This window comes from Orbicella franksi, chromosome 5, assembly GCF_964199315.1.
Source record: "Orbicella franksi chromosome 5, jaOrbFran1.1, whole genome shotgun sequence".
Classification (NCBI taxonomy): Eukaryota; Metazoa; Cnidaria; class Anthozoa; order Scleractinia; family Merulinidae; genus Orbicella; species Orbicella franksi.
The window spans coordinates 15,024,507-15,046,004 of NC_138149.1; the positions used below are offsets into that span (position 1 = coordinate 15,024,507).

Sequence of the window (21,498 nt, forward strand, 5' to 3'; positions counted from 1 at the left end):
TCCGTAGGTATGCCCACTTAATAGTACAGTAATTACCAAAATTAACCAGTGAAAAAGTTTAGGGCAAGGCATTTCTTGTGAGCATAGAGTAGCAAACAGAAAAAAAATAAGGTTAATTGTTCCAAAAATATGGCAGAAAAAATCATTGAACAGGCTCCTGGATAAATTCAAAGACAAACTATTTTACACTTCAGACATTTAAAATAACAAGGATAAGGAGACAGGTTAGGGAATGGGTTACAAAAGAACTTGAAAAATGAATAGAAACGAGATCTTATCATGTATGATATCATGATGTCGTGATATCACCAAAGAGATATCATGACGTCAAGATATCTCTTATCAGGTGTCAAGATATTGGGATATCATGATCAAAACATCATGATATCAAGCAGATATCATGATATCTACTTTTGAGCGTGATGGCCTGCCATAAAACTACTCTGCTGTTCCAATTTGATGCTGAAACAAACCATTTGTCTTGATATACAAGCAAACACATCTCGAAAGCAGAAGAGAAGTGGAGATTTTTTATCAAGATGAAAGGAGAAGTATCACCTTACAGTCACCACATATGCAAATTAGTCAAGCTTTTTGTTCTCAACGAAACTGCTCCAAAACATTTACATTTACATCCCTGCAAAGTCACCCAGCCACCACATGAGCTCTATGCCATGTAAGATTACTCAATACAAATAAGCAATCCAAATAAAATATTACCCAAGACCACTGTGCGTGTCTAGTTTCATCAAATTGGGAACGCTTTGCACACTATCAACGCATTTCTTACTTGTTTGAAATTCCTTGTGTGTAGGGAATCCTAGAGTGCCTCCTCAGGTTTTGGCCTCTTGGCCGAAACTTTGCAGGAGCAATAAGTGACACTAGAAATAAAATTTAAATATACTCGCTGCACAAAAAGACTTTCAATACATGCACAAAAATTATTGCCCAGTTTGCTCCTCAAGTAAGATGGCACCAGAAACCATGTAAAGGCCTATTATCAGTTGAAAGAAATGCAAGGCCCAAACATTGAGACAAAACTTTTACTTCAGTAAACACTGCATTTGCCATTTTGCATAAAAAATACTTCAATTTTCTAACTTGCACAGACATGTCAGAAAATCGTGTGAAGGCAATATAGGTTAGTACCTTTTTGGCATTGCGATCGTGGTGCGATCGTTTGGTACATAAAGGGTTACTTTTCCAATTTGTCTCTCTTTGACAGTACCATAACCATTGCTTTTGGGTCATGAAAGCTGGCTTAGGCAAGCCAGCAGTGCTAAATTAACCTTTGCAATGATTATCGCTATTCCAAATAGGGCATTTCTCTGCACTTGGCTATTCTTGCTGTATTTAAATAATGTCCAAAGGAGGGAAGGTAATTTGCTCATCCTGCCAGCATGAGTACACAAACAAGTACAAACCAGAGTTTTCCCAATGTGGTGGGAAGTACGTTGGTGGGAAGTACGTTCCGTCCACGGCCAACAAGGTAAAGACAATACCAATTCCAGATGCTGTGAAAGTTATAACAAACGTATTTTCAACAAAAACAAGCTCTAGAAATGATCACTGCCTGACTGTTAGAGAGGGATTAAATTGGATCTGTTTGCATCCTGACTGTTTAAAGAATAGGGCAGCCTTTGTGTCAGTTGAAAGGGCAGAAATTTTTCCTTGTTAGCATGCTGACCTTGTGAAAAGTGGCTCCATTTCAAAACCCTTGGACATTTGGACACCGACAGACTTTGACATTGGCAACTACAAGGCCGGTGAAATTGTACAAACAGAAATAAAAAAGGTTGTTGAAAGTCTAAACACAGCTTCTCCTGCCGTTATCACCATTTGCGAGGACAGATTTGTAGTATATGGTTCTCCAACAGCAACTAACACTATTGGTTACTGCCATGCACAGAAAGAGGACACAACCTTTTGTGTGCAAGTAAAGACTGCAAGGCATGCGTTGCAAGATGCAAAAAGGAAAACAAAAAGGTGTTTGTCTTCATCTTCATTTCCTGTTGTTGAACAACAAGGTAACACAAAAGGTGTTCTTGGAGCTACCTCACAATCAGTCTGTACAGGAACCATCTGACTCTAGTGCAGTGGCAGGGCCCAGCAGTCAGTCTGATCCTTCGGCACCTTGCCCTGCAACAGATTATTCCAGTGCATCAAGAAAAGCAACCATAAAGCTTATTTCCAATAAAGCTTTGCTGTACGAAATACCAAAGGAAACCATATCTCTTATAGATCGCCTCAATGCCATAACTCTTATTGGAGTGCCACATCAAGAGGGTTGGCTGCTAGAATTTGCCCCCAAAGAAGGGAAGTGGGACTGTGGCTCGCTGCTGGGAACCTTGCGCTACCACCTTTTATGCTGAATCATACATAAATCGATGCGCTCTAACCTACAAAAGGCTGAATGGCAATACCCCAGAATATATAAATGATTTACTTATCAGAAACTCTGATACTCATAATAGATCAACCCGTTTTTGTAACATAAACTTAATGTGCCCGCAATTTAAGAGAATTACTGAAGGGGGTCGAGCGTTTACTGTGCGAGCCACAAAAGAATGGAACAAATTAAGTGTGGACATCAAACAGAGTACCAGTGTAACAAATTTTAAGCGCTCCCTTTTTAAAATAATTTTAGATAACCAAATTCTTAGCAAACTATTCCTGTAAATTTTTTTTTAAAATTTATAAATAATCACATTTTATAAATATTTTACGATGTATGTAGGCTTAATTATTTTATTTTAATTATTTTTAATATTGTTACGATTGTACTATTTCTTTCTTTTTCTAAAATTTTAATTTTTGAGGGCCATTAGGTTATCAGTTTTAATACTGTCAAATGTTACCCTCGTAAAATAAAGTCTTACCTACCTACCTACCTACCCCGGATCAAACGGAGAAGTCAAAGGAAAGGCTTATCTTTTCACAAAAATTAATCCATTTAGGATGGTATCTATTCATGCTTGGCAATGTACAGGTTGCAAAGCCATGCATCAAGCTGACAACCTCAAAATGGGTGAGACAATATTATTTTTACCACTTTTTATTGATGTTATAATTTCAGGTGTATTATATTTAGAGATGTGTTTTCTCTTCACTTGAAAATATCCTCTAATCCATTGTGTTGTGGTCTTTCTGGCAGTGTACAATGACAGCCCGGAGAGACACTAAAAATAAAATGAAATGAATTAATTTAAAAGCAAATTCATTTTAAAATTTAAAAATAAAAATTACAAGCTTGCAACTACCTGAACTACAGAAAAAACGAACGATGAAAAAGAAAAAACTTTCAACACCTGAAAAAGGAAAAATGCATAATGCTAGTGTTAGCAATTTCATGTCTGAATGAAAATTTGGAAAATTTTGCTTTCAGCCCGAAGTTCATTATAGACAGTCTTTGAAACCACTGCTTAAGTTAAAACATTTTTCCATTAAAACTTAATTTCATTATGCAAATTGAAAGGCTCGTCGCTGACTATAGAAACAGACGTGGTTAATGATTCGCACCACTCAGCTGGTAGGGCATCGATAACAGTATTTCACGGTGAGATGTTTAGTTCTCTCAACTTGTAATTACTTTTGAAAATAAACTCATTGTTAGTGGAGATTAGATCCCCCATTCTAAGAATTCCTTTTTCTGTGACATTTCTAAAATGCACAGATTTGCCTCCAATACAAATAAATTTATTGTTCCACAAAATAGCTTTTGAAAGATCTTGTCTATTTTCACCCTGTAAACTGCTGTGTTTTGCTGTGGAGATTTTTGCAAAACTTTTTAAGCATTTTTCGTAAAATGCTGGATGCTTTACAGGCAATTTCTTCAAATCAAAATCACAACGTAAGATAAATTTACCCCCAACAGGTTCAAGATATTGCAGAAGGATTTTTTCCAGTTGCTCGGTTGATCGCTTGCCAATTTCTTGCAACAAAGAACTCTCTGAGTTTCTATTATAGAATCTAAATGTGGAGCTTTAAGTCCACCGTCTTCAATGTCACTGATAAGAGCAGAACGTTTGACTTTATCCTTCCCCTTCCATATAAAATCAAAGATAATTTTATTCATGTCTTTCACAAATTCCTTATTTACTGATATCAACCTAGCACAATATGGGAAAATAGTAATGATAAAGGTTTTGACAATTTGAATCTAATGTGCCCAAAAAACTTTATTATTAAATTATTGAATTCTCCCAACAATGTTCAGATCCCTCCACCTCCAGGTTCGTTGTTTTTGAGATATTTTTTGTAAAAAAATACCTCTTAGTTGGCGCGTCAGGTATGTTATGGACGGGTCAATGGGTGAGTGAGTGAGTGAGCAAGTGAGTGAGAGATGTATGTATGTCACACCAATCAGATTGGATCTACCATGAACAGCCAATCAAAATTCATACAAAACTCCTCCCAAAAGGGCTAAGCTGTGGTCTCACTTTGTTCTAGCTACGTTTGGAAGATCAAAATGGGTAAGTGCTTCCTATTAAATTTTGTACCATACAGTGCTCAAATGTTAAGTTGCAGAAATTATGTAGTACAAAATCAGTTAAATCAAGGATTTGTACATATTAGCAGACTTTTGCGACTAAATTATGATCTTTTGTGTCAAATTAGCAAAAACGTCAAAAAAATCTCCAAGCAGTAACTTATTTAACTAGTTTGTGAATTCGATGTTTCTTTTCTATAAATATAAGCAACTTACATGAGTCTTTTTTAAGGTAACTATTATTATTACTTCTACTTTTACAGAAATTATTGTGATTTTTTGAATATCTTTATTTTGCGTTTTATATTTAAGAAATTGCATATTCATTATTCTCCAGTCAAACAAGAAGTTGAAGAGTTGATATCTTGTTATCACTCTTTCAGATCCCCGACTATATGTTTCAATTAAAAATGAACCAGATCTAGTGGACCAAACTGAAAGGTTACATCGTAAGTATTTGTTTTTCAACTGCTAGAATTTATTTCAAACTCTTTATTAAACCGAATTGCGTTAGTTATGCGAAACAAGTTTAAAATTCTTTGCATCCTTTTTTTTTTCTGAGAGCAAAATGGGGTTAAATGGGAGTTAAATGGGAGTTAAATTAGACTTACTGTCATTGCAAAACAACACAAGCCACTGCTGATAAAGAATTGTTTTCCGTATAATGCAATTTTACTGTCACGTCAGTAAAATATAGTTAATGGAACGTGACGCTCGTAATCAGTAAGCCTTTCATGGCGGCGTTGTTTTCAATTAAGCTATTGTGTAGGCAAGCTCCCAAGGCCAAGCAGACTCTGAGATACATTGTATTCTAGCTCAAACATTATGGCTTTGTTACCTCTAGCATATTATAACGATCAATAGCATTGGCCAAAAATATTAAAGCACTATTCACGGCTAAGAGTATACACGTGTAATGCTAAGCTGTCCGGTAGTACAGCTCTTTCTACTGGCCTTCCCAGCAGACAAGCGTCTAGCTATAAAAGCTCAAACAAACTGTTCAGAGTTCACTTTGGTGTTCTGTTGTACAGCGCAGTTAGCACTTGCTATACTATTGTTAAAAATTTCTTTTTTATGGCTCACCGCTCATGCCGTGCTTTGAACACAAACCCAGGAGAGGATCTCTCAAAGCTTTCCAGCAAAGTCCTCAAACTCCGTTTACAAGCCCTCAATCTTCCAATCACGGGCTCTAAAGGACACCTACTTAGCCGTCTCAAGCGGGCTATGCAGGGTAACACGGCTGCACCACAGCGAAAGCCACAAAAATGTCTGTCTCAGCCCAAAGCTTGGTGTGGGTGCTCAGCGAAAAGGACCGCCATCGAGTCGCAACCATCTGACAAAGCCGTAAACCTTCTATGCAGGCGAAATGTGCCATCAAGCCTCGAGCACGAGCAGGAACACAGCGCCCTGTCGGACAGAGCCTCCTTGTCCTCAATCGAGGAGATGTTGGAGTCCGATCCCGAGCCGGACATCCCAATTGTACCAAGTTCCCAACAGGACACCGGCCTCAGTCCCGTCCAGCGTTCAGCGATCGAAGCGATCGTGACACAATCGGTACACTCTGCATTCTCCACATTCCGTACACCGCCCGCAACAACTCCAAGCCCATTCACTCCTGGCATGGCTTCTCCTCTGGGTCTCTCGAGGCCAGTAGATAAAAGCTTGGAGGACAAGATACTCAGGGGTGAGTACATTGACTTTGCCTTTCTTTTGCCAGACAATCAATATCAATCCCAGATCCCTGAAATCCAGCTCCGCTTGGACGACCCGTCACCATGGTTAGAAGGAAAAAACCAGTTGTCGATACCTTTCAAAAGTGGCTCGACGCGTTCATGGTGTACATGATCGTCCTCGTCACCGCCTACCCACGTAGGGCACTCGAGCTGATTAAATATCAGCAAATTATTAGCAGAGCGGTCGCCAAATTTAAGGGCTTGGCCTGGCTATGGTACGACCAGCAATTCCGTCGCCGTGCAGCGTACGACTTATCCCTAAGCTGGGATAAGGTCGACCTCGAACTCTGGACGGTGACTTTCGCGGGCCTGGCTAAGCCCCACTGCAACATTTGCTCCAGCCCTTATCACGCTGAGGATGTCTGTCCTTCTGCTGAACTCAACAGAAAACCGCGTCGTTCCCAAACCGTGTGCTTCGACTTCAACAAGTCCTCCGGTTGCCGGCGCCACAACTGCAGCTACCCGCACGTGTGTCGCTGCTGCTACTCCAGTGACCACATCGCCCCAGACTGCACCAGGCAACAGTCCAGCCCCACTAGCAAGACCACGAAGCCCAGCGAGCGTAGCAAGAAGTAAAGTAGAGCAGCAATGGAGCCAGCGGAAGCCACTAGTATCCTCCCCTATTGTCATTTCTCACTTAGAATTAGAGTTAACTAATCATCCTGATCGTAATTTTGTTTTTAATTTGCTAAGTACGCTTAAGGAGGGCGCTCGCATTGGTTACTCCGGGCCACGTTCAGACCGGGTCTCCCCTAACCTTATTTTGGCAGTACAGCACCCGGATGTAGTTTCCTTGAATCTGCAAAAGGAAGTAGCTCTTGGGAGGGTAGTGGGTCCCTACCACTCCCCGCCCCTGCCCAAGTTTCAGTGTCACCCGGTGGGCATGGTTCCCAAAAAACATTCAACTGACTGGCACACTATCTACCACCTCTCCTACCCCCAGGGCGATAGCATTAACGATTACATTCCAAAGGACCCCTATTCCCTTAGTTATGTCCAGGTCGACGATGCCATCCATATTCTACAGTCCCTGGGAAGGGGAGCCTTCATGGCCAAGACTGATCTTAAATCAGCCTTCCGCCTGATACCAATTTATCCGGAGGACTGGAGCTTGCTGGGTATCCACTGGCAATCCCAATACTATGTAGACATGTACTTACCCTTTGGGCTTCGAAGCGCCCCGTTCCTTTTCAATCAGCTGTCGGACAGGCTTGAATGGATACTTAAAAGTAACTATGGCCTCCAGCATGTTATTCACATCCTAGACGACTTCTTCATTGCCGAACGGTCTAAATTGGCATGTTTATCAAGCTTTAGCACTCTGCTACGGGTGTTCATGTCCCTCAAGGCCCCTGTCGTAGCATCCAAGACAATAGGCTCCTCTCAGGAGATTGAGTTCATGGGAATTGTTTTAGACAGCATCCGCATGGAGGCCCGCTTACCAGAGGATAAACTCTCCAGGATTAATGAACTGTTGAATTCTTTCAAAATACGTCGCTCAGTACGCCTGGTCGAGTTACAATCACTCATTGGGACTCTTCAGTTTGCATGCAAGGTGGTTGTGCCCAGGAGAACCTTCCTTCAGCGGGCAATTAATTTGACCAGGGGGGTCCCAAGCCGCTTTCACCACATACGGCTTAATAAGGAGTTCTTTAAGGATCTAGAAATGTGGAAAGTTTTTCTCTTAAATTGGAACGGGCGTTCCTTTTTTCTAGAGTCTTCCCATACCCCAGCTCAGAATCTAGAGCTCTACACCGATGCTGCAGGCTCTATAGGCTTTGGTGGCTATTTCCAGGGAAGGTAGTTTCAGGGTCGCTGGCCTCCCCACATGCTCTTGAACCAAAAATGGGGAATAAGTATCAAATGGCAAGAACTCTTTCCCATCGTTGTCGCTTGCACCATGTGGCAACCCTCTCTTGCCGGGAAACGCCTTCAATTCTGGTGTGACAATATATCGGTCGTGTCTATTATAAATTCTGGGCATTCCAAAGTACCACGCATCATGGACTTGGTCAGGCAGCTCGTGCTCCTTTCTATGCAGCACAACTTTGTAGTCCGGGCTCGTCATGTCCCTGGGGTTTCAAATAAGATCGCTGATGCACTCTCCTGCGCCCTCGCTCCAAACGCCGACCAGAGTCCTTGTATCATCCCGCCTTCACTAATGACCCTTTGAGGGAGGAAGTCCTAATGTATGCCACCTGGGGTCTTGCCAGAACACAAATCGAGCTTACAGCTGTGGGGAAAAGCGCTTCCTAGAATTTTGCCTGATGAATCACCTCCTAGGCCCAGACGGGGACGTATTACCTGCCTCTGAAGGGACACTGGTTTATTTTGCATCCTATCTAGCTAGAACAGTGCGTCATAGCACTATTAAACTCTACCTAGCGGCCGTTCGTAATCTTCACATTACGGCAGGGTCTAACGACCCCCTTAAGGGTAAGCTCCTTCTCCAGAAAGTCCTGTGTGGCATTCTTCACTACCAGGGAGACCAGCGCATCCGTCGCCAACCAGTAACTCCTCGGGTCCTTTTAGCTATTTGTCCCGTCTTGCGGTCATGGCTCAGTCCGCGAGATTTTTCTATGATATGGGCCACTTTTAATTTGGCGTTTTTCGCCTTTCTCCGTTGCAGCAAGTTTACATACGCAGGGGTTCGTCAATTTAACCAACACTTTGATCTTTGTACTGATTGCATAGCCTTTCATCCCAACCTGGCAAGCCCGCAGCGTATGACGGTACATCTCAAGTCGTCCAAAACTGACATATCTAGGCAAGGGCAGTTCCTCACCATAGCCGGTACCTCGTCAGCCCTTTGTGCGGTTGCGGCCATGCAAAAGTACTTTCTTCTAGCTAGGCCAAAACAGGGGCCATTGTTTTACTTCCAGTCAGGTCGCTATCTTACCCGGGGTGTGGTGTCCAACCTCCTTAAGGACAGTTCTAGAGTTGCCGGCCTCCCTTATCAGTGTCTTAAAGGCCATAGCTTTCGCATAGGTGCGGCGTCAGTCGCAGCCACCGCTTGCTTGCCGGACTGGCTTATTAAAGTTCTAGGTCGCTGGTCCTCGGATTGCTACCAGCTTTATATTAGAACTCCTCAATCTACATTAGAGTCGGTCGCCCCCAGGATGGCTAATGTTTTGGGGGATTTCTCACTGATCTAACTCTTTTGTTTTGTTTTTCATATTTGCTTGGGGGGATGCATTGCCTCGCATGCATTGGTGGCGGTTAAGTCTGCACAGCGACTTCCCCCAAGCGTCTTGGCTACGTTGCCTATGAATATCACCCGCTACCAATACTCTTGTCCGATCCAGCACGTGCTGTCTTGCAGTCAGCTCGTAGTGCTGGGGAGATAAGTGAGGTTCTTGTTTCACACAATCTCCGGAAGTCGCACAGGCTTACCTAACGCAAGGCAGTGCTCCCCCATTAACGCCAACTTGGGGCATTGTTTGTTTTAATTAGTAATTTGCGTGATAACCAAACAACAAGTCACGATTAGATTATTTTGGAAGGAACAGTTACATTAAATGCAATTTTACTGTCACGTCAGTAAAATATAGTTAATGGAACATGACGCTCGTAATCAGTAAGCCTTTCATGGCGGCGTTGTTTTCAATTAAGCTATTGTGTAGGCAAGCTCCCAAGGCCAAGCAGACTCTGAGATACATTGTATTCTAGCTCAAACATGGCTTTGTTACCTCTAGCACATTATAACGATCGATAGCATTGGCCAAAAATATTAAAGCACTATTCATGGCTAAGAGTATACACGTGTAATGCTAAGCTGTCCGGTAGTACAGCTCTTTCTACTGGCCTTCCCAGCCGACAAGCGTCTAGCTATAAAAGCTCAAACAAACTGTTCAGAGTTCACTTTGGTGTTCTGTTGTACAGCGCAGTTAGCACTTGCTATACTATTGTTAAAAATTTTCCCTCCCTCCCTTTGGAGAAGAGGTTGGTTTGCTATTTCTTATTCTAATAAACTTGGGTCACTCCTGTGTGGTGCGGTTAAGTCTGCGCAGCAACTTCCCCCAAGCGTCTTGGCTACATTGCCTAAGAAAATCGCCCGCTACCAGTACTCTTGTCCAATCCAGCACGTGCTGTCTTGCAGTCAGCTCGTAGTGGTGGGGAGATAAGTGAGGTTCTTGTTTCACGCAATCTCCGGAAGTCGCACAGGCTTACCTAACGCAAGGCAGTGCTCCCCCATTAACGCCAACTTGGGGCATTGTTTGTTTTAATTAGTAATTTGCGTGATAACCAAACAGCAAGTCACAATTAGATTATTTTGAAAGGAACAGTTACATTAATGTGACCATGAACAGGAAAACGTACCTTAATGCTTATCCATTAGACAGGCAAAAGCGTTAAGCATCCATTAGTCATACGTTAGAAAGTTTTCTTAAAAACTTTAGGGCGTTAGCCCAACTGTTAGACATTAGCATCAGGCCGTTAGAACGGAGATTGCAACCGTTAGCAAGAGACATGTATCCGTTAGCTGTTAGCATCAGACCGTTAGATGGGACAGCATAAGCGTTAGCAAAAACTCTGTATCGGTTAGCACGGCTAGAGAAGCTTTTAGGATCCGTTAGAATAAACTAGCATACGTTAAACGGGTAACGATTCCGTTAGAATGGCATGACACGCATTGAAGTAGCACATGGTACATAGCCTAACACAGTGTGAAACGAGAGCAGCTCTTGGCTTCCATTTAGTTCAAAACAATCATGAGAGATAGCTGTCTTTTGACGAGAAGTTTGGCGATTATTATTTTTTGATGCCCTGATGATTGATAAATACAACTCAAATGAAGTTCAATAAAGCCTTCACACTATAATTATTAACACGATCCAAAACAAAACACGTTTGCCACTTTCGAAAACAGAAACAACAAGTAAAATCATAACAACGATCGTCATTATATCAATTGTTTTATTTATTCGGCAAAGTCCAGTTGTTTTGAGAACTTGTAATTTGTTACTGTAAGTCGTGAACAAACAAAAGTTAAAAATACCTTACAAATGCCATGAACGAACGAACCAAACACGGAGAAAACTCAACGAAAATGGCCATGGGATGAGTAAAGATGTTCTGCGTAGTAAACACTGATCACGTGTCAAGAACTTGTGCTCGTGTGTCAATGTCACAAAGTGTGGGTTCAAAAATTTGCATAAAGTTGTTTACATCTTCCAAGATGTGAGAAACGGTCATATTCCAGCGGAAAGTTTGATAAATATTATGATAGACCGTTGTCTGACTCTGAATCAGAAGAAACCAATTTAACTACATGTATGTGACACAAACAACTTTATCTGATGAAACCAGTGCCAACAAAATGCCCGTCACTTCGACACTAGCTTTGTGATTTCACAAGGTATCGCTTTTCGCATGCTCTGTCAAGAAAGTGTAATCTTTTGCGAATCCACAGCTGGAGAAAAGTTACTTTTAAAAAAACTCTAGACAAAGTCATTGTGTAAAAACAAGTACAAGCAACAAATCCATTTGAGTAAAACAATAAAAAATCTTCACCCTGCTCGACTTGTTTACACGTGGGTTTAGCGACGTTTCACGTCCCACACGATAATAAAGGACTCGAATTCTGAGTTTGTCTGTCTCGATGAGGAAGTGATAGTTATATCACTGAGTTTTGCTTTCAATGCTCACCGTGGAAATAATTTTTTAAATGTTTGTCCCATCGACGACTGATGAAATAGGGACTTTGTGATTCGTTTTTTTAAGAAACCGCAAGTGTAAGACATAATGGATTGGCACGGTTATGTGTTTATAACATTGGACTGAAAGCTATGCTGTTCGTTCGTTAAAAGTCCTTAGATGTAAACCGTTAGACAACCGTTAAATGTCCCTAGATGTAGGCCGTTAGACAACCGTTAAACGGCTTCAGTCATCCGTTAGAACAAATTGTGCAACTGTTAGAACGTGTTCTTCATCCGTTAGGCATACTTAGTTAGCCATTAGAACGTTAGGTGAGAGCGTTAGAACACTTTGATCATCCATTAGGCACAATTAGATAACCGTTAGAACATTAGGACAAAACGTTAGAATGTTGTCCGATCCTATCCTATATCTCTTTATGCCAAAAGGCACATAAGGCTTTGACATTCTCTTTCCAACCACTACGGTTTGCTGCGAAGTTTCTAACATTCGCCCATGACTGCCACCCAGCTGTTTTCCTTTTATCTTCAACCATTCTCCTCCATGTTGTTTTGGGTCGACCAGGCCTTCTTTTCCCTTCTGGCCTCCATTCCAGAGCTGTGATGCAATGTTCCTCTTTGTTTTTCCTCATTATATGTCCAATCCAATTCCATCTTCTACGTCTGATTTCATCACTTATTCTGTTCACTCCTGTGTTCTCCTGAATTTGTTGGTGGGAGATGGTCTGAGGCCACCTTATTCTTAAAATCCTCTTCATGCACTTGTATTGGAAACCGTCCAGCTTCTTTGCTTCTGTTTTCATAAGTTTCCCAGCATCACAGCCATACATCAAAACTGACCTAACAATTGAAAGGCCGCATGCAAGAACGTCCCCTAGATTTTTTGGCCATTTTGAAAGTGTTCAAAAATAGCTGAATTTTGGCATTTAGGCTTCGTTGTACCTCAGAAACATTGCTCTGGATTTTTTTTGGCTGGGGCGCTCTTCGTTCTCGAGAAATAACGTATGCAAAAAGCTGTTTTCCAAGCGGCATCTTTTGGAGATCTTTTGTTGAACAAAAAACAAAAGAAACATTTTGTTGAACAGCAAACAGGCAGACTGTTTATAGTGTATTCCACTGAGTCTTTGCTGTCTTAAAGTCAAAGGAAAATAGTATATAGCGTGGAAATCTGGGAACAGATTGTTTACATCGGTTATTGTGACGTAAACACAACACGTGAATCGATCGAGCGGCAAACGAAATACCATCGAACGAAAAAGAGATGTGCCGCATTAGAACTCTGTCAACTAATATCTTAAGCATAGTGTTAAAGTACCTTGTGTGCCTGCCTGGTGGTTGAGAGGCATCATAAAGCCTCGATAAACCCGTAAGTCATCAGCACGTTTTAAAGAATCAAAATGTGTTCTGAAACTTCGAAGGTAGCTGATATACCGTAATCGTGTTATCGGTGTTCGAAGTCAGATCGAGCCAGGCAGCAAAGTCCAAGAGCAGTTCTTGCCCAAGAAAAATACCATCTTGTGAGTTGTGGCCCATTTGCCAAGCGTTGCAAGTGTCAAAGTTTGGAAAGCGAAAACTGGTTTTTGACTTATAAAATTTCTCTTGTATCAACCACCATGTTTTCCCGCGCACGAGGTGTAAAGACCCTTCCCGGCATGCATTGCGATCACGTTCTGCTTGCGTTTCTCGAACTGGTAACTAGATTGTTTCGGCTTTTTTCATTTAAAGGTAATAATGGCCAACAAGCAGCGATCCATTGTAACATAGATCTGTGATCCAGGTTGCGTTGATTTTATTTCATATCGGCATGATTTGTAGTGTTTTGAACTTCTGGGATCAGCGGACATGCAGATGTATGGAGACCCGTACGTTGCGCAGACTGGTTAATTTGTTAATCTGTTAGGCGGTGCGTGACAAAGCTACGATCACGTTTGTCGAAAAATATGTATTTATCTTGTGATTTTTAGCCATTTAAGACGTTGCTGTATTTAGAAAAGTGCTTATTTGATGTTTATTTGTTCAGTGCAGATAATCATTGTCCCAGATAACCAAAGTAAGTTCCAGATGTTAACACTATTTTCCGGCTGCCATATTTTACCTATTTAAACCTGAAATCAACATTTTTGAACTTATATGTTGCGTGAAATTAACATTTTGCTGTTTTCTAAGTGAAATCAACATCCTTTCCGTCACGCGTTAAGTAAAATCAACATTTTTACCTGTTTAGACCTGAAATTAACAATTTTTAGTTTATAAGTTGCGTGAAATCGACATTTTGCTGTTTTCTAAGTGAAATCAACATCCTTGCCGTTACGCGTTAACGTGAAATCAGCATTTTTACCTATTTAGACCTGAAATCAACATTTTTGAGCTTATATGCAGCGTGAAATCAACATTTTGCTGTTTTCTAAGTGAAATCAACATCCTTTCCGTCACGCGTTACGTGAAATCAACATTTTTACCTGTTTAGATCTGAAATTAACAATTTTTAGTTTATAAGTTGCGTGAAATCATTTTGCTGTTTTCTAAGTGAAATCAACATCCTTGCCGTCACGCATTAACGTGAAATCAGCATTTTTACCTATTTAGACCTGAAATCAACATTTTCGAGCTTATACGCAGCGTGAAATCAACATTTCTGTTTTCTAAGTGAAATCAACATCCTTTCCGTCACGCGTTACGTGAAATCAACATTTTTATCTGTTTAGACATGAAATTAACAATTTTTAGTTTATAAATTGCGTGAAATCAACATTTTGCTGTTTTCTAAGTGAAATCAACATCCTTGCCGTCACGCATTAACGTAAAATCAGCATTTTTACCTATTTAGACCTGAAATTAACATTTTTGAGCTTATACGTTGCGTGAAATTAACATTTTGCTGTTTTCTAAGTGAAATCAACATCCTTGCCGTTACGCGTTAACGTGAAATCAGCATTTTTACCTATTTAGACCTGAAATCAACATTTTTGAGTTTATACGCTGCGTAAAATTAACACTGTGCTGTATTCTAAGTGAAATCAACATCCCTACCGTCACGGGTTAACATGAAATCAACATTTAAACCTTTTTTGACCTAAAATCGACATTCTTGAGCTTTTACGTTGCGTAAAATTGACATTTTGCTTCTTTCTAAGAGAAATCAACATCCTTGCCGCTGCGCGTTAACATGAGTCAACATTTTAAGCACTTTTGACCTGAAATCAAGAAATTTGAGCTTATATAAGCTGCGTGAAATTGATATTTTGCTGGTTTCTAAGTAAAATCAAAGTCCTTGCGGTCGTGGCGGGCCGATCCTTTGTTATAATAAACCGAGGCGAGACTTTGACTTATAACAAAGGCTTGGCTTGGCTATTATAACAAAGGATCGGCTCTGTTTATCATAACAAAGGCCTGGCTTCGTTTATTTGAAGGACTCGGCAGGAAAAGGGCGTCAGGTATTTTAATCAAAGGTGAACTTTGTCGAAAACGCTCCAAATTTCGCATGCAGTTTCGTTCAGGTATGTTAAGCAATGTCCCGTAGTTTTCGCGCTAAAGTTTGCTTCGTTCTCGAGATATTGGGTATGCAATAAACCACTCGGTTTTTCCAACCTGTGTGCCTTTTTTGCATACGTTATTTCTCGAGAACGAAAAGCAATCCAGCGAAAAAACGTCAGAGCAATGTTTCTCAGGTGAAACGAAGCCCACATGCCAAAATTCAGCTAGTTTTAAGCACTTTCAAAAATGGCCGAAAAATCTAGGGGACGTTCTTGCACGCTGCCTTTCAATTGTTTTAAACAATTGTACCTTCGTCTTTCTGCCAATCTCACTGGTGCCCCATATTCTTTGCATCCTATAAAAAGCCTGTCTAGCTTTACTCAGCCTATGCTGTATGTCCTTGGTTGTTCCACCTTCTTTGTCCAGCAGTGCGCCTAAGTACACAAACTCTTCCACCTCTTCTACCTGTTCACCATTAATCTCTATTTCTTGGTCTTTTTTGGCATTCACCTGCATGACTTTTGACTTCTTTGCATTGATCTTAAGACCGACTCTTGCAGCTTCATCGGCTAGTCTGTTGGTCTTATCTCTTATGTCGATGTACCTAGACGACAACAAAGCGATGTCGTCTGCAAAGTCTAAGTCTTCTAAGATCGAGGTGAACTTCCACCGTATACCAGTTCTTCTACCTTCCGTAGTTCTGCTCATGACCCAGTCAATTGCAAGTAGAAATAGGAAACCAGACATGACACAACCTTGCTTTACTCCTGACTGGACTTGAAACCATTCTGTTGTTTCACCCTCATCTAGAACTGCACACTCAAAGTTGCTGTACATCGCCTTCACCAATTCGATAAGCTCTTCTAGGATTCCGTACATTGACATGATGTTCCACAAACTTTCTCTATGTACAGAATTGAACGCTTTCTCAAAGTCTATGAAATGGGTGTACAGAATTGCGTTCCATTCATTGACTTGTTCAAGTATATTCCTGAGAGCAAAGATCTGATCAGTGGTACTTCTGTTCTCTCGAAAACCTGCTTGTTCCTTCCTCAGGATGTTGTTGACACCTTTTTTGATTCTACTTATCAACACTCTTCCAAAGATCTTACTGATGACTGGTAACAGTGTAATACCTCTCCAATTTGTACATTCGCGTAGGTCACCCTTCTTGGCTAACTTTACTATCAATCCTCTATTCCAACTTTTTGGTGCTACGCCCTCTTCTTTCACCTTGTTAAACAGTTTTGTTAGTTCCTGCATTCTCTCATCTAAATCTGTTTTTAGAAGTTTAGCTACTACGTTATCGAGTCCAGCTGCCTTTCCATTTTTCGTTGCTCTTATAGCACTTTTCACTTCGGTTGGTCAAAATGGCCCAATATCAAATTCTCTGTCATTTTGCCTTCTTTCCATTTCACGGGGCTGAATGGGCCTTTCAGGTGGGTCTTTGTTGAGTACTGCGTCAAAGTGTTCTTCCCAGATCTTCAGTCTTCTGCTCCCCTCATTTGTCGGTCTTCCGTTTTTATCGTTTAGTGATGTACTCGCTCTTCTCATCTCACCCGTCAAGGTCTTCAATATTTGATGTAAATCTTCAGTTCTTCCATTTTCTGCCGCTCTCTCAGCGTTTCCTGCCATCTCATTCAACCAGCGCCTCTTGTCTTCACGTGCACTCCTTTTCACTTCCTGGTCCTTTCCTTTATACTGCTCCCTTATTCTTTGTTTGACTCTTTCTGAACGTGTACTTTCGAGCTTCAGTTTAAGTTGTCTCCTTTCTTCTACTTTCTTCCACGTTCCTCCGCATAACCAGGGTTTGCTTGCCCTCTTGGCTGTCCCTAGTACCATTTTGGCAGTTGCAACATAGATATTCTCCATTCTGTTGTTCGTTTGATCCGCATTTTCTTCTTCTTCCAATCCCTCTAGGGCCAGGAATCTGTTTCTGACCTCAATGTTGTATTTGTTGCGTATTTCTTCATCTGTCAGCTTTTGCATGTCAAATCTTGTTCGACCTTCCTTTTCCCTTGGACTTCTCTTTAACTTCAGCTTAAGCCTAGTCTCCACTAGGTAATGGTCACTTCCCACATCTGCGCCTCGTCGAACTAGTGTCCATAACTGATGATCTGTATTCCTTAGCTATCATTGTGTGGTCTATCTGGTTTTTAGTTTTGCCATTTGGTGATGTCCATGTTGCTTTATGAATCTCCTTATGAGGGAAAATAGTTCCTGTAATAACTAACCCATTCATCTCACAGAACTCACACAGCCTTTCACCATTTTCATTCCTGACTCCTCTTCCGTGGTGTCCCAATACTTCTCTTTCCTCATTTGTTCCTTTCCCTACTTTAGCATTAAGGTCTCCAGTGATAATCAGAATGTCATTTCTGCTGCATTTTTGCATTGTACTTTCTAGCTGCTCGTAGAATTCATCTTTGCTCTCCACGCAGACATCATTGGTTGGGGAGTATACATGTATCAGTGTCAGTTTCCTATACTTTGAATAGAACCTTGCCCTGATGATCCTACTACTTTCAGGTGTCCACTCCATAAGGCATTTAGCCGCTTGCTGGGACATCATAATTGCCACAGCTCCTTGATGAATCTCTTCGTCACCGCTGTAAATTAGTACCTGCCCTGTGTTTAGTTTTAATTTTCCGCTTCCTCTCCACCTGCATTCGCTGATACCCAGAATGTCCAACCTATATCTTTCCATCTCTTGTGCTACTTGGCCAGCTTTTCCAGTCTCAAACATTGTTCTAACATTCCAATTTCCAATCCTGGTTTCGAGCTTCGGATTCACGATCGAAGCTGTCGGCTTTTGGGTTTCCTTTCGGCTTTGACCCAAATGCGTCATTCTGCTACTGTGAGCCCTCGTCGTTTCACCGATGTTGGTAGCAATTTGAATGTCTTCCGTTTCTGTAATAAACTTGTTTTTACGGGAGTGGGTTATCAACCCCCAGCCCAACCCCCAACCTAGGGGACCAGGGAGGTCACACCTTGTCTGGCCTCTACCCTTCGACCTGTTTGGCATGGGTGACCCTACCAGGAGTACAAGACTCCAGCCGACATAGCTCTAGGGGTCACTGAGACACACAAACCATCCCACGGCGGTAAGGTGGTGACCTATTGTGAAGGCTGTTAACTATCTGTTAGCTATCTGTTCGTTAGCAACCGTTTAACGGATAAGCGTTAAGGTATGTTTTCCCGTTCACGGTCACATATTTCCTACAAGCCAACCAGTTTACCATTGAAATTCATTTCTGTGATAATATACGTTTAGTTCTTTTTATTTCATAGTTTTACTGCATTCTTCAATAAGAAATAGAGTATTCATTTTAGTTATTCACTCGCCTTGAAATAAACATGTCTTGCCCAAGTCCTCTTTCACGAAACCTTAGTGGATTGCCAACAATAACTAGATTAATATTCGAGGCAGGAGGGGGGGAGAATTTTTGTTTCTTTAGATGGTACCTATGTCTATTTTAATACATGATTTATGAATAAAAATCACTTGTCACCATGTGTGTATTTTGGTTTTTGTTTCTATGGTGACTTTGGCTGCATATCAAATACTCTCTTGGGATATCTCCTTTCAAGGGAAACTTGGAATGTTTTATTCAGTGCAAGTCTGCCTGGTTCTTTTAGTTTTGTGTACCTGCTAATATCCAACACATGATCACATGTAAAAGAGAAAATTTCAGAATCATCTTGCTTATTCGTTTGTAAGACCAGCTGTGAAGTTTAAACTTTTTTTCTATAGAAGCAATATTTATGGCCTGAGAAGCCCTGGGAAGATCAAAAGTTAACATCAATACAAATTTAGTGTCCTTAAGTCCCTTAAAATATTTTGTTATGGTGATCACATATCTAATGGTGGGAGGTGCGGTGGCCTCATGGTTGGTGCACTCGACTCCTGCATGGGTGTTCCGGGTTTGAGCTCTGGCTGGGGACATTGTGTTGTGTTCTTGAGCAAGACACTTTACTTTGGGTAAATGGGTACTGGCAAATTTAATGCTGGGGGTAATCCTGCAATGGACTAGCATCCCATCTAGGGGGGAGTAGAAATACTCCCAGTCACTTCATGCTACACAAACTGGGATAAGCTCCAGCCTGATAAGCCACCTGGCTCATATTTAGACTTACATATCTAATGACATCATAATTTTAGCCTCTTTCAGGCATTCAGTTAATTGGGTTACAGTGCGAAAAACAGAGGGTAAAAAGGGGGTAGAAGACCATGAGAGAAAACCAAAGAACACCTGTAAGCTATCTTAACAAAAGGTCATTTCAGTATAACAGGATCTGGTATACCCTTTGGTTAGTCAATTTTGACAGATTTTGTTCATACTCAAGTGTTTCTGATGCAGATTAGCTTTATAATATCAACTGGCGGCAGTCACTATTTAAATTATACCAAGAATTATAAGTAAGCTAAGAGTAAGTTATATTATGTACATGTATTTTGTCTGCACTACACAACCAAAAAAAATGCACTCAAAGGTTATGAGGCATAGGTATATTTGTCAGAAGAGTCCAGCATATCCAAGATATGTTTTGATTGACACATCAATTGAGATAATTTACAGCAAAATGGATAAACAATATATCAATATCCTACATGCACCAAACTGGACAGGGGTTACAAGGCGATCATTTAAACAACAGATTGAAATAATTTATAAATTAGAGAACACTATTTGTACAACAGCAGGGAACAAATTAACCTTATTGGACAATGCGAATGGCAAGGCTGTCTGTAGAATGTCACAAATCTCTCAACCCTTTCTTTCTACAAAAATACTAATCCTGCAACTTTGTTTAAGAGCAGCTTGCTCTAACGATCACCTATACCTATGAAGGATAGAAAAATTCGATTTTCTGAAACTTTGTCAGGAAGGTTTTCACTAACTTATTTCAAAACTGTACCTTTGAGGTTGTTTGCATTTTTATTTTCTTGTGGAGACAGCCTTACGGATTTTGCCCCCAAAAAAGAAAAACTTGACCCCAAAATTACACTTTTCGTGAGCGCTAGCAAGCCAAATTAATAAGCGTGACTGGAAAAGCTTACCCATAGTACTAAAATATCATCTTTAAGCAGTTATTTAACATTGTCAGATTAGCATGAAATTTAAACCTGAATTTTTATCAAATTTTTAAACTTATATGCTTTGATGTTGCGTCACGTCAAAATTTAGGTCAATTTCGTGGACCAGAAAGTCCATCTGGTACATGGATTTACCTGCCCAAACTATTTTTCTGGTTAAGAGTATCCCTTAAGCTAAGTTTGTATCGCAAATCTAGCTTGGGTAAATAAAACCCAAAAAATTGAGAACGTCTTGAAGACTAGGCACTTGAGCTAATCACCTGACATTTTGACCTTTCACGCTGTGATCACTATCTCCAACAAATGTTTGCCTGTGGGTCTTGTCTCCACTAAAATAGAAGGGAGAAGCTCTTAGACTTTTACAGACTAACTCTTTAAGAACAAGATTTGAAGAGAACATTATTAAATTCAAATCACGTCTCCTTGCTAGAGGTTATCCAAAAAATCTGATTGAGACACTCCTATCAGATATCAGATTCACAGAAAGGGTATCAGTGCTACAACAAAAATACAAAAGCCAAAAAGATATCTTGCCTTTTGTAACACAATATCAACCGTCAGTGCCTAATCTCAAACATGTTTTAATGCAAAAATGGCACTTGATACAAAACCAGCCTTCACTACGGCAAATTTTCAAAGAGCCACCACTCACATCTTTTAAAAGGGGGAAATCCCTTAAAGACATAAAGGGGATTTTGCAATACATGAAATGTTATGCCTTTGGCACTCACCAAATACCTTTACATGATGTACAATGTACATCACATCAACATTCACAATTCTTTTTACTTTCATTGTAACTTTTTTGTGTCATTTTCCCTAACTCAAAGACAGGACTTCCCCATTAGGTAATAATTTGCCTCTGGAATCTCTATGAATTCACAGGGAGTGATAATAATTAAATCATGACTAATTTTAGCAAAGGAGGCATTCAAATGTCAGATTTTAATTTTAAGTTTATAACTTTACATTACTCTTCGTATATATATAACCTCTCAATAATTGCACCTGTAGACAGAAGGTGTGCCGGGGGAAAAAATGTTCTAA

The 21,498-nt window shown here is 40.6% G+C and overlaps 1 protein-coding gene and 2 pseudogenes across 2 annotated transcripts in view; 2 read left to right on the forward strand and 1 right to left on the reverse strand.

The window, feature by feature from the left end:
* Window positions 1-6,261: 6,261 nt before the first annotated feature.
* On the forward strand, window positions 6,262-10,963 carry LOC145487434 (uncharacterized; annotated as a pseudogene).
* Window positions 10,964-14,659: 3,696 nt separating this feature from the next.
* Window positions 14,660-21,498, forward strand: part of LOC145486348 (uncharacterized) — a 35,856-nt pseudogene continuing 29,017 nt past the window's right edge. Inside the window, exon 1 of the transcript XR_014049269.1 lies at window positions 14,660-14,862. The product of XR_014049269.1 is annotated as an uncharacterized LOC145486348 (transcript). The remainder of the gene's footprint in view (window positions 14,863-21,498) is intronic.
* On the reverse strand, window positions 17,422-18,378 carry LOC145486367 (protein CFDP2-like). The gene has a single exon (XM_081465013.1). It carries the CDS (start codon window positions 18,376-18,378, stop codon window positions 17,422-17,424), a length of 957 nt encoding a protein of 318 aa, XP_081321139.1.

Excerpts from the sequence above, each read along its gene's own strand:
- LOC145486367 (XM_081465013.1), bottom strand. The coding sequence starts at position 18,378 with ATGCCAAACAGGTCGAAGGGTAGAGGCCAGACAAGGTGTGACCTCCCT.